This window comes from Patiria miniata, unplaced genomic scaffold, assembly GCF_015706575.1.
Source record: "Patiria miniata isolate m_02_andy unplaced genomic scaffold, ASM1570657v1 HiC_scaffold_17, whole genome shotgun sequence".
Classification (NCBI taxonomy): domain Eukaryota; kingdom Metazoa; phylum Echinodermata; class Asteroidea; order Valvatida; family Asterinidae; genus Patiria; species Patiria miniata.
This window is the reverse complement of record NW_024037055.1, coordinates 14,140,946-14,154,923: the sequence shown is the minus strand read 5'-3', so window position 1 is coordinate 14,154,923 and position 13,978 is coordinate 14,140,946. Positions and strand designations below refer to the sequence as shown.

Sequence of the window (13,978 nt, the reverse complement as noted above, 5' to 3'; positions counted from 1 at the left end):
AATCCTGCTGCTGCACAATTTTGACGTGTTTTTAGATCGGGTTATGGTCGAGAATAAGCTTTATGTGGCCTCTCTGGACTCCCATATATTTGCACTAAGTTTAGTCGGGCATCATTTGCAGTCATCAGCCGACATTTGAAGCAAAAAAATCAGGTAAAAAAAAAAAAGCCGCGTCGCCGCACCACTTTTTGGGCAAGCTCCATACCAGAAACCGGAGACTTTTTTTTTTTGGCCTAATCTGGTAAGTTAAACAAATTGACATTTGAACAATTGCATGGTGGGCTTTCCTTATACCAATACCATGGTGTTATCAAACAATCTACATATGCTAAAAAAGGCAGAATTGGAATGGATCAAGGAAATATTATATGCCTGTTGTTCAGGGGTAATTTACGATACCATAGGATATGGTAGTGACTGCAATTTTCAAATTTCCCAGACTCTTTATCTCTAGTATGTAAGGTTACTTGTGTCACGTGACTAGTGGCCCATGTTCTTGTGTGTAACATGATTCTCCTCACAAAGTGTCTTATACCCCCCCCCCCAAAAAAAATGTTTCACTCAAAGGGATTCTTAGAAGAATATTTTTCAACATTCTGAATTACAATTAGAATAACAACATCAGACAGAATTCTGATTTGAAAATTGTCTTTGAGAAGACTTTGGTTGTATGGCCGCTGCCTGAGGTGCCTGTACATGCCTTTGGCTCGACTGTGTTGTAGCTGCATCCTTTCAAATTTATAGCTTCTGCTGACAATAAGCCCCCAAAAATTACATTTAAGTAAGTTGGCCATAATTCAAACACTCTAAACTTACATCCTCATCGTCATCGTACATGTACACTGTCCAGTCTTCGTCCTCTTTGGTCTTGTACAGCAGCCGGAACTTCTTGACCCAAGCCGAGTAGTTCTCCAGCTTGATGCCCTTCAGCTTCAGACGCCGAATCCGCACCAAATCCTGGAAGACCACCGTCAGGAACTGATCGGCGGAGGCCAAGGGGGACAGCCAGCCCTGGGGGCTGCCAGGACTGAAGTCCTTGGCCGAGGCGCTGGCGTAGTAGGAGTCGATAAAGTCCACCAAGTTGTAGGCAAGGCCTGGAATAAAACAGTGGAATTAATCGACCTGATTCACAAGGAAGCCATTTTCGATCATGCTCCCTGAATCTATTTTATAAATTGTAAACTGTCGAAAGGGATGGTGCCAGACTATTTTATGATTGGAGTGCGTTCCAAGCCTCACTTTCAAATGTTTTCTTTAGACATGGCTTAAAACATGAGGGTATGTTAAATCACAAATTGTAAATTTATTCGTCACAGCAGACTGGTATTAATTTGTAATGGGCTTTTATTTCATTGCTTCCATATCCCCTCGCAAGTTCCAAAAATGAAGAATTTACCTGGCTTTCAATTCAACATGGCCGACTCGTGAATAAAGTCTATTATCGCAATGAGAATTTTCACAGTAATTCGCGAAATTTGTCAAGGGGCTATAATCAGACAGATCTGTTCAGCCCCACACCATGATGGTTTTAGCCAAACCAGCTGCGAAATCATTACCATAATCATCACAGTTTTTACGAAGAGGCAGATTTCCTATTCCCTCAGTGCACTTTATAATTTGTCTCTAAGTGAAAACTGGGAAGAAATGTCCCGATAAGTATTAAGATGCATGCACTTTAATACATTTCGACACATGCGGCTGGAAAATGCAGAGTGTCTTTAAGGAAAATGTATGTGCTGCACATGTTTGAATCTGGCAGGACTTATGGCCAAATCTTAAAACAGTCCATTTACTACACGCATTGCTGTGTGCCCAATAGAATACTTTTGTGATTCAAAATAATCTTGCACTCATTGCAATATGCATTTAATACCCTCAAGTGCATGTGATATAAAAAAAAAACTTGCCTCATACACAAGAGTGTATATAGCAAATAAGCAATTAGGTTTGTTTGCAACTTTGTATATAGGCTTGCCCTCATCTTGAAGCAATCTGTCCCCTTTACAGCAAGCTTCCATTGCCAAGAGCCTACTGTAAGCTTGCATCAACCGGCAAGGTTGCTGCAAGCTTGCATGTAAGCTTGCATAAGTTTGCATGTAAGCTTGCATAAGCTTGCATGTAAGCTTGCATAAGCTTGCACGTAAGCTTGAATAAGCTTGCACGTAAGATTGCACAAGCTTGCACGTAAGCTTGCACAAGCTTGCACGTAAGCTTGCACAAGCTTGCACGTAAGCTTGCACGTAAGCTTGCACGTAAGCTTGCACGTAAGCTTGCACGTAAGCTTGCACAAGCTGGCACGTAAGCTTGCACAAGCTGGCACGTAAGCTTGCACAAGCTTGCACGTAAGCTTGCACAAGCTTGCACGTAAGCTTGCACGTAAGCTTGCACAAGCTTGCACGTAAGCTTGCACAAGCTTGCACGTAAGCTTGCACAAGCTTGCACGTAAGCTTGCACAAGCTTGCATGTAAACTTGCACAAGCTTGCATGTAAGCTTGCATGTAAGCTTGCATGTAAGCTTGCATAAGCTTGCCTGCAAGCTTTCCCCATTGTACACATTTGAAACCGTGTAAGCTTGTCTGCAAGGTTGCAGCACTCTTTGCCTGCATGGTTGCAGCAACATAATTGGAACCGTGCAAGCTTGCCTGCAAACTCTCCACAAGGTTGCTGCAAGGCTGCCTGCAAGCTTTCGGCAAGCTTGCTGCAAACCTTTCCTGCAAGCTTTCTGCACACTTGCCTGCAAGCTTGCCCTAATGTACAAATTTGAAACCATGCAAGCTTGCTGCAAGCTTGTCTGCAAGGTTGCAGCACTCTTTGCCTGCATGGTTGCAGCAACATAATTGGAACTGTGCAAGCTTGCCTGCAAACTCTCTGCAAGGTTGCTGCAAGGCTGCCTGCAAGCTTTCGGCAAGCTTGCTGCAAACCTTTCCTGCAAGCTTTCTGCACACTTGCCTGCAAGTTTGCCCTAATGTACAACTTTGAAACCATGCAAGCTTGCTGCAAGCTTGTCTGCAAGGTTGCTGCACTCTTGCTGGCATGGTTGCAGCAACATAATTGGAACTGTGCAAGCTTGCCTGCAAACTCTCCGCAAGGTTGCTGCAAACCTTTCCTGCAAACTTTCTGCACACTTGCCTGCAAGCTTGCCCTAATTTTATACAAATTTGGAACCATGCAAGCTGCAAGCTTGCATGAATATCAGTAAGGGTGTACCACAAAAGTGCTTATTCATCACCTTGTCATGTTATACATCATATTTTCAAGAGCTTTGTACACAGTAAGAAAGACTTAAATTACCTAATTGTAAACAATCATAACAAGAACATAATAGTGTTCCTCTGTGATACAAGGGACTGCTTTTATCGACAAATAATTTATTTAATTAGGCCTGTGCCTGAAGATAATTTAAGTAAGAAGAAAGTTAAGATTTTTACCAGTCTCTTCATCTTCCACTTCACTGGAAGTTACCGTTGGGACCCCTTGATCTGATGCTATGCGTTTCTTACTCTGGGAACCTAGCACTCGGAAATTCAGACCTGGACGGATTGAAAAGCAAGTCTATTACGTCAAATATATTCATCAGGGATGGGTATTGATGCAATCTGCATTCTTAATAATGCAGTCTTCCACTTTTAAACCTATTAAATGGAAAGGATGTACTTGACTTGCTCCTATCTTAAAGGGAATGTACATCATTGGCTTTTGCTGTAATTTTTAGAAATGAACTATTTGAGGGTTAGTATAATAGATCAAATATTGTTACACTGACATTTTTGAAGTTTTGTGTTCGAAAATGCTGGAAAAAAACAAAAAACCCAAAAATGCTCAAGTAGTCTGGTTCCCTGACTCCAGTAAAGATAAAATGGATCAATTTATAGATGCTGGAAAATTGTAAGGTAAGGGAACCAGTCTAGCTGGCCTGCACCCGTTCATGAACATGTAACCAATAGCAAACAACATTGTGACTGAAAAAAAATTGTAAATTGGGAGCAGCAGTTGTAAAATAGTTTGGTTTTTCCAACGGTGGTCGGCTGACCACCGTTGGAAATGTATACAAAAATACAATTTTCTTGAAAATGACTTCACACCAGGTGCCATAATTTTACAGGATGCTTTAGACCGTCATTTACCAACATCTTAGTAAGGTTTTTCGTAAAAACTTGGTAGTTTTGTTTTTCCATGTTTGCAAATGTTGTATATTCCCTTTAAGTAGAGTTTGTAGCAACCTGTTGAATTTTTAAATCAGTGGCTATTATCTTTTGAGAAAACACAGCAAACATATGCAGTTTTGAGGGTCTTGCAAATAGATTCTGCTGCAAGCGCATGTAAATGTAAAAAAAAAAATGTGCCATGCAGGCACTCTATTTTGAACCCACGTTCGATGTCAGTTTTCTTCTGAAAGGTGCCATTTTAATGTGGAATAACTCTGCAAGGTATTTGATACTAGTACTGTCTTCCGTTCCGTCATTTGTCATTGACCTTACAAGGGATTTCAATTGCGATGTGGCTTGTGACTAATGTGTGACCGACTCGACTACAAGTGTGCTTTCTTACCTTTGTATCTGTACCCTAAGAATCTGAACTTGCCGGCGATGGCCTGGTGCCATTTGATGGGAATTATCTTGATATAGCGAGCCACGATGGGCACACTGTTCCTAATCCTAGCTAATGCAGAGTCGCCATAGTTAACTTCAATGATCTAGTAAAAATTTTAAAAAAAATAAAAATCAAGATATTAGACTCGTTTCTTGGTACAATTTGCTAGGAAAAGGTAGAATTATGCAACTATTTCCATATTGAGAAAAATACTTTCAAGGATCTGAAATTCCCATCTGAACTTGAGTGTTTAATTGTTGAAGTACACTTGGTTTTTTTGGGGGTACAAATGCAAACAGTTGTTTCATATCAATGTCAATTCATACTCCTGTAAAACCTAAATTAAGGCAAATTTGTGCCATCATGACAACTTAACGCTGTAAATTTGAACAAGTTAAACACATCCAACTCACACATTTTGGCCACAAAAGTTTCATGATGTCAAATTTGCTTTATGTTTGTATGAAGTATATGAACATAACATGATCAATTGCAAATTCAGATTTGAAGGTTTGCATGGTGAAAATTGCAATAAAATAAAGGTTCATGGTAGCACCATGTGACAAATCTCTTTTGTGAGTTTGTGAGGCTCTGAAAAGAGTTTCCCTCGCTTCTTTTCAGAACATCACAAACTCACCAAAATCACTCATTCGCTCATGGAGTGAATTTGAAGGGCCATCGGAATGGACACGCAACATATATATATGAAAAGGGACGTGTCTATCAATAGGAACGATTTTTGTGTCCGTAAAAATGAAAGGCATGAACGCAGCGCAAATGCAACATGTGCATAACGGACAAAAAAAGTGTTACGGACAACTGGAGAAAATGTGTTTCCTACCCCATCCTTATCGGCTGGATCCAGTGTGTAAGGCAGCCATGTATCCTTGTCATTACTGTACTCCATCTTCAGGGCTTTGATCCATCCACCTCGACTACCCATGATGACCTTCTCTATATCCACACAGTACAGCTCAACGTTCTGTCCAAAGTCCGCTATCAGGTACTGTCTGCTGTCGGACTTCCTGGCCACCCATCCGTACTTGCTGCCCGGCGTGAACCTACGGACGACCGAGGACGTCTTGTACTTCACCTTATCAGATATGTCCATTGGTGCTGTTGAGGAGAGAATTGTGAGACGAAACAGCAGTCATTTTGAGTCCTTACTTGCAAATCAATGCAATGTAACACATGATGCTTAAGGAAAGACTCCTAGATTTTACAACCCAGTTACAGGGGAGCCATCTGATACATTTTCAAGCAAGGGGAACAGTGTTCTATTGTCTTTAAGCAAGACAACTGCATTCCCTCTACCCATGAAGCAGCAAATCTCTGCCTGTGAGGGCAGGCCATTGCGAAAGACAAATGTGATGCGATCAAGCTACATGTACATGAGTCGTTTGTCAGGAATTTTCATTTGGAGATTCAGGCCAAAATAGGGCCACTTCATCACATTCCTTCATCACATCTCTTGGTGTTCCGACCTCTATAATTTTTTAACTAAAGATGGTGTCAGCATGCGGTTTTCACAGCAGCAATGCTGAGATTGTGCTCTTTGGAAATCTGTAATAATTTTTTTTTTTACCAGGGTCGACAAACGACTCATGTAGCTTGATCGCATCACAAATATGTATATTCATTACAAGACTTGTATTTAAGTCACCAAACATCGAGCCCAAGCCCGAGTACGAGTCACGTTTAAGTACTATATTTAGCATATTTGCCCCCCTCTAGAAAAAAATACTGGTGATGCCCATGTCAATATTCCATCTTGGCAGAGATAAAAAATTATTTAGTCGGTCCCACACTGTACTAACCTCTAAACTTATAAACAAAATTGGGGAAAATTAACACAAGTGAATGTGGTTGAGCAAAACAAAGAAAACATGGTTGCTTTTTGGAGGACTTGGAAAAGATTACCAACTTTGCCTAATTTGGTAATTTTGACTTCTTTGGTAAAACCAACGTTCCAGAATTTCACTCTACTTTCTCCTCAAAATTCAGTTGTATATGTTACACTACTCACCAGCAGAGGGCCTCCCGTTGAAGGTGAAGCGGCCAGCAATTGCGTTCTTCCATTTGATTGGCTGGAACTTGATCAGGGATCCCAAAATCGGCGGATCAAACAGGAAGGTGGCGCGCTTGTCTGGATCCGTGACAACGTTGTCAAATTCCTGAATTTTCAAACAAGAAATGCAGTCAGAGGCTTCAGTGGGCAGAAAATTGGATGAGAGTGGATGTTAAGAGAAAATATGGGGGGAGGGAGTAACAATCGAGCATTTCAAAAGAACGCTAAAACTGGCAGCTTCGAAGGTGCCAGCTTGCGATACAATTTGAAAATGGCAACAGCTACTTCTTGAGTTAGATTTGTAAAGATCAGTCCCTGATTGAACTACTACATCATCAGCTTTCATTCAGAAGGCATCGTGTAGGTGCAGTGGTACTTTCCTCCTCTTAGACCAGTGTGACCAGCAGTTTGAATCCTGCATGGGCTGACATGCGGATTGGGTTTTCAGTCCCTACCTGATTCCGTGGGTTTACTTCTTCATGTCTTTCTAGCTCTGTAGGTCTCCTCAGGCCTACATGTTACAGTGCCACAAGGGCTTTCGAGGAATTCTTGGTTTCATTACCAGAAATAAACAACAATGTTTAAAAATGTTTGTAAGCACACAGACAAGTTGTATTACAATTAAAGTGAAAGTCCATCATTTGCACCTATCCAAAAACTGACGAAATTACTGTTGAAAATCATACTGGTTCTAAAGATAGTAATGGGACTAAACTCTCTGCATGGACGTCACCAGGATTTTTTTCTAAAGGAGGCAAACACATTTCCCCCCCAAATCCCTATAATTTCCAGTGTTTTCCCGTTTTGGAATTTTTTCAAGGGTGGGCAGGGACATTTGCAAATGATGAAATCTACCTTTAAAAGAAGCCTTCTTTTAAAAAATACGTACACTCGTGCCATCAAACTGCACATAAGGCGTCCAATCCGCATCCGGTGATCGCTTGTACAGCAGCCTGAACTTAGTGATCCAGGCCATGTATCCGGGGACGTTGACTCCCCGCAGAATCAGCTCATCCACGCGCACAAACCGATTGAAGTTGAAGATGACGTACTGGTTGCGGTCGGACAGGGCTGCGATCCAGCCGGTCTTGGAGCCCGGGCCGTGCTCGGGGTCGGCTGATGACCCCTCGTAGGTCACGATTGCGTTAATATCTAAGTTGAGAGTGAAATGGATATATTTTTATCAATACAGTTTGGGCAATTCCACGGTTACTCACGTTACATTTTTGATGTACTTTTGAGTCTCCTTGGGCTGTAATTACCTTACTGAAAAGGTTTAACAACTGTTATCCCCATGGCAGATAGAGTAGACCTAGACCTACCTAAGCACCAAAGATGACATCCAGAAAAATGTGTTATGTATGATAAACAAGACGCACAAAATCGGTTACTCACGTAACATTTTCTTAACGTGAGTAACCGATTTTGTGCGTCTTGTTTATCATACATAACACATTTTTCTGGATGTCATCTTTGGTGCTTAGGTAGGTCTAGGTCACGTAACATTTTCGTAATGTGAGTAACCGATTTTGTGCGTCTTGTTTATCATACATAACACATTTTTCTGGATGTCATCTTTGGTGCTTAGGTAGGTCTAGGTCTACTCTATCTACCATGGGGATAACAGTTATTAAATCTTTTCAGTGAGGTAATTACAGCCCAAGGAAACTCAAAAATACATCAAAAATGTAACGTGAGTAACTGTGGAATTGCCCATTTGGTAACAATAATGCAATCTGAGGCTTATGTTACACACTATACAATGTCTCAAAGTGTATCACCATTATTATCCCTGTTCACTTTTATGCAGTAGTTCAATTTTCATTCTGTATTCTTCCGTCAAAGGTACACATTTATTGTCATTGCTATAAGTGACACAGTTGAAGTAAAGTGCCTTTCCCAAGAACACAAACACCATGATCACTATAGGTTCAAAGTCACATAGTCAAACGCTGTAGCTACTGAACCATGGGGCTCTACCATATATTAATTAAAACAATCAAACAACACAAGCAACCCGAACAAACAAACATTTCAATGCAATTTACATGAAACATTCACTTTCACTTTCAATAAGAACTCACGTTTGTTATTGCAGAGCACAATTTGATAAATCAGCCAACAAAAAAATAAGTTTGTAGATAAATGTGATCAGCACTTCTACAAGTAGAGCAATTTTTGCCCTTCACTGACGTATAAACACTGTGTACTCAGTGTGCAATCTCCTGAGTGAAAGTTAGAAACATCACTCGGGAGGGACTCGAACCCACGACCTCCTGCTTTCTAGTGCAGACGTCTTACCACTCGACCACAGAGCTTGCAGGATCGGTTGCCTGGTTCAAACCTGATGTAGCAGCAAGTACCCCGATGAAACTATTCTTACGATGGAAGGGTCGGTGAAGGTGAAGCGGTAATACGTCGGTGAAGAGCAAAACCTAATATTGATTTACATCACCCCGACGCAAATTCTATCTTATGAATAGAGCAACTTGTTGTGTGACAAGGAAAAGGACGTTAACAGCCCAGGCACGCAAAAAGCGCTTTTGGAGATAATCGAGTTGAAAGTTTTTGTGCTGCCATTTCTAGATTAAAAATCTCATTAGGTTGAAATTTTGATTGATGACATTCGTTAATAATTAAAATAATAATGTGCATTTTTATGTCAAAATATTACTTACTTGTGAAGTTATTTCAATCTGTATGCTAACGATCCAAGCCTTAAACGTATGCTAAAGCGGCATGTTAAATCCTTACGCAATTTTGCCGGGAACCAAAATGGCTTTGCGTTCCCACTTGAGTGCGACGTTAGCGTGCTTCAAACATTTTTTGTTACATTAGAATTACACACTTACGACATTTTGCCGGGCACAAATAATGAAAAACCTCCTTCCGTCTTTTGTTTACTGTTAATTACGTCAGAACGACGTAGCCCCTTGAGACAACATGTATAACAAATGAAAAATATTTCCAAGCTCTATCGATTATCTGAAAATCTGAATTAGACCTTTTGACCCATTTTTCGCCCTTACGACCTTCTTCCAGGCACCCAACGAACTGTTTTTGAACCATCAACATATGTACAAAGTCAAAGTATTATTTCCAACTATAAATCTGGACAAACTTTGAGTTTTTTTTTAACCTGGTGCCGGTGTGGTGGATGGTTCAGCAAGCAGCACGGGTTGTGTCTTATCAATCACAGCGCCCTCTGGGATTCTAGGCGGAGACTTCTTAACAGGCTTCTTAGCTGTTTGATGAACATTTTGAAGAAAACAAGAAAAAGGAAGTCAGCTCACTTACTAAACACCAGAGGAAATTTGCAACAACTAAAAAAATGTACTGTAGAGATTCTGTCTAAACATTTTATCTTCAAGTAACATTTTGAAGAAAACAAGAAAAAGGAAGTCAGCTCACTTACTAAACACAAGAGGATATTTGCAACAGCTAAAAAAATGTATTGCAGAGAGATTCTGTCTTAAACATTTTATCTTCAAGTAAACTTGAAACTTCCATCCTGATTGGTAGAACCATGGCAACAAGCCGTGCTACATATAACCATGAAGCACGGCCACGGTCCATACCGTACTTTGCGTATTGCACTCTTCTTAACAAGATGCGCGCGCCATTCCATATAACACCCACTTGTAATAAGATAACTGCTGAAACATTTATGTACGCGTGCATGTTCCATCTTTACTGTAAGTTTGCTTAAAGATAAATTTGTTCTCCAACTCGCACTCCTGGAAAAACAGAAAATGTAGTGCCTCAGGCGCACTGCATTATTCCTGTGTTCAGCTCACGCTCACAGGATAACAGTATCTGCACCCTTAAACCTTCAAAACTGGTTTTTATCATATATATGCTAACTGTTACGAACACATTACTTTAAATATTTTTCAAAGTTTTCAAAGGTTTCTCAAAAATGTTTCATATAAATTTCTTCAATTTATGTCAATAATTTAAAAAGCTAAGAAGTTGGACTCTTGATTTGGCCATATTGAAGTTATCTTTCAAATTACACTTTCATTGTAGATACAGATACAATTCATTGTAGATACAGAAATACACCCTTAAGCATTTTTGCGCAACCATATGCAATCGGAGAGAGTGCTGAATTTGTATTTGTTCCTTCTCAAAAAGAGAGGAAAAGTTGGACTCTTGTTGATTTGGCCATATTGAAGTTACCTTTCAAACTACACTTTTCCTCTCTTTTTGAGAAGGAACAAATAAAAATTCAGCACACTCTCCGATTGCATATAGTTACACAAAAATGCTATGTATTTCCGTATCTTGCTCTTAAATTTAAATTTGTATCTGATGAGATGACAATTAATGTTTGTAGTGTCTGTCCTCGAGACCAGTTGAGTGTTTTCAAATACTCACTGAAGGCACAGATGAAACTCATTCTGTCATTGCAGTTGCCATCGTGCCACTCAAAGTCATCCGAGTAGCTACAAGAAAAAAAACAAAGCATGCAATTTGGGCGATTCACAATGCAGAGCGCCACCAACAATTTGCAACGGGGAGTTCATTTTTCCCAGTGCACTGAGGGAGATGGTCGACAAATTCGCAGCGCGGGACATTTGAAATTGTTCGTTTTTTCCCGTCAGTAGTTTCGTAAGTGTATGATTCGAGTATAATGTTTGCCCTTTTGTTTTCTTTGTATCAATATGGTGATTTTTGGTAAGGCAGCTAGAACGCTAAGCCCCAATCTATAACAAATTAGCTCAAGTGTATACTGACACTCATTCAAATGGCCCATATTTTGTCGACCATAAACTTGAAAAGTTGACTCTCCATGGCAAACTCTTGGTGGCGCACTGCATTGTGAATCGCCCGAATAGAATAATCACATATGACTAGAACTGGAATGTCTATGAAGATCAAATTCAGAATAAAAAAAGTTTGGATTAATGGTATAGTATATTTATTTCTTTTTGCTTGCCACACCCCCATTATAAAATGTGTCCCGCGGTCAAAAGAGAAAGTTTGTATAACATGTTTTCATTTACTACAAAAAGTCCCAATATATCCCTCTCCTTTTGGGACTATTCCCCTACTTTTTAAAAAGATGCTCCGCCCACAAAAAGCACCAATGTGCCGGGGAAAAAATGCCTCCAAAACCATCTTCTAGGGTTGAAAAAATGGCATCATTGGGTCTGTTTATAGTATTTCACTAGTAATCCCTAAAATTCAGATCGCAACCGAAATTACATTATGGAAGATGATTTTTGTACCATATGCCAACAGTGAAAATCCACAAAACGAGTTCACAGAATGTTCATAAATAATAAATAAAATACAAAAAAAATTAAAAATGCGAAGCCGGAAAGTAAGGATAGACAGGTGAGGTTTCTGTCCAGTTTTTAAAGAAGAATCATGAAGTTTCGGCAAATCGCCAGCTGCACGTGTTTGATTTAAACAAGGCAGTTCTCGAACCGCACATCTCGCCTGCTTTTGCGATTACATGTATCTTTAAAGAGTGACCTTTGACTTTGGTGTGTAACCTCACATCATTATCATGAGAAGGTTCCCAGTTGCATCTAGGACCCAAGTTTGGTTCCAGTTGAACTTCAACTTTGGAAACGAGAACAATTTACATGTTCATCCTATTTTACAACATGACCTGAGAGGACCTTTTGACCTTGGTATGTGACCTTTGACATCATTATCATGTGAAGGTTCCCAGTTGCATCTAGGACCCAAGTTTGGTTCCAATTGGACTTCAACATTGGAAATGAGACCAATTTACATGTTCATCCTATTTTACAACATGACCTCAGATGGCCTTTTGACCTTGGTATGTGACCTTTGACATCATTACTATATCAAGGTTCTCATGTTGCATCTATGATTCAAGTTTGGTTCCAAGTGGGCATCAATTTTTGAAATGAGGCCAATGTTACAAAACTTTAACCAAAATACCACATGCTACAAACGTACAGACACAGTGATTGCATTTAGTCTCTTTTCCTGAACAAAGTCCAGGCAAGACAAAAACCTCACAATTGAAAAGGTAACACGAAAGAATTGCTTTGATTACCTCATGTAGACACAGTTTTCCACATTGCCTCCGTCGGGCTGCTTCTCCACACCGTCTATCTCAAACCAGTTGGCATACCCCAAGGGCGAATCGTCAGAGTAGACAAACTTTCCCTCCGACATCAGGTCATTTACGTCCAACCAGAAATTGGCTATTTGAAAAAAAGGGATCAACAGAAAATAAACCGCCGTGTCTTGCGAGCCCACAACAATCGTGCACCTTAATATTATGTATGCCTTAATATCCTTCTTGGCCAAATAAAACCAAAGGCTGCATCACAAACATGGACTGGCACTCATAGGTCATGCCATACCAAGAAGCATTAGAAGCAACGTACAGTAAAAATGTAAAAAGTCCATTTGGAGCAATTCGGCTCATCAGGTCAGTGTCTTTCTAGTTTCCATGGCATGAAACAAATAAAACATTATTGTTATGGATGGGAAACCAGTCTATCGCAGGTTACTCCCCGGCTAATGCTGGTACCCATAACTACAAGGTAGAAAGAGGCAAGAAGGCGTAAAGCGGCTTGCCCAAGGACACAACATACAGCCAGCAGCAGAATTCGAACCCTTACCCAATGTTCAACTAACCACTTGAGACACAATCCTCTTGAAGGAGCAACTCCTATATGTTGACCCAAATGAAATATGATTTCAGACAGGAAGGCACTATAATTGATTTTCCATTGTAAAGTGGAATCCGGCGACCAGAATTAGAAGCTTTTACTGCGAGCGGCTCGTGAAATGGGTGCGGATCTTTCAATGTGGTGAAGAGTTTAACTTTTGTCAAGCATCAACAATTTATCTGCAATCTTTGGAATACTTTAATCAGCACCCGATTTCAATAAACGATGCGACGCGTCACAACTCGAGTTACGACGTGTAGCACATCGCAACTCGCGATGCGTCGTATAATCCATTTCACGAATCTTGCAATGTGTTGAACGCGTCGTAAGTTTCTTCACAACGGCCTAAAACACATCGCAAGTTACGACGTGTCTAGTGGTCATCGCAAAAAAAGAAGAGTCATTTTCTTAGCCAATTTTATGCCTTAAACATCACATAAACGAGATTATAATACCGAGGCAATGTGTGTAACGTTATAAATAGAAAATTCATTGAATAATTATGAAATAGCCTGGAATATTGCAGTTAAAATTTCAAAGTAGCTATAGTCCACTGAAAGATTAATTTCCTTTAAAAATGCATCACACGGCCGCCATTTTATTTGAAGTTTTAACAAATTTTGGGCTGAGATCCGACGACTCTTTATTGAATATC

At 40.1% G+C, this 13,978-nt stretch overlaps 1 protein-coding gene across 1 annotated transcript in view; it reads right to left on the bottom strand.

The window, feature by feature from the left end:
* LOC119723912 overlaps positions 1-13,978 on the bottom strand; it is a 58,668-nt gene that overhangs the window by 31,982 nt on the left and 12,708 nt on the right. The window contains exons 9-17 of the mRNA XM_038194815.1: positions 12,699-12,849; positions 11,039-11,106; positions 9,798-9,902; positions 7,548-7,810; positions 6,617-6,764; positions 5,432-5,706; positions 4,549-4,693; positions 3,429-3,530; positions 817-1,094 (exon numbers count right to left, since the gene is read on the bottom strand). Coding sequence (XP_038050743.1) covers positions 817-1,094; positions 3,429-3,530; positions 4,549-4,693; positions 5,432-5,706; positions 6,617-6,764; positions 7,548-7,810; positions 9,798-9,902; positions 11,039-11,106; positions 12,699-12,849 — 1,535 coding nt within the window. The remainder of the gene's footprint in view (positions 1-816; positions 1,095-3,428; positions 3,531-4,548; positions 4,694-5,431; positions 5,707-6,616; positions 6,765-7,547; positions 7,811-9,797; positions 9,903-11,038; positions 11,107-12,698; positions 12,850-13,978) is intronic.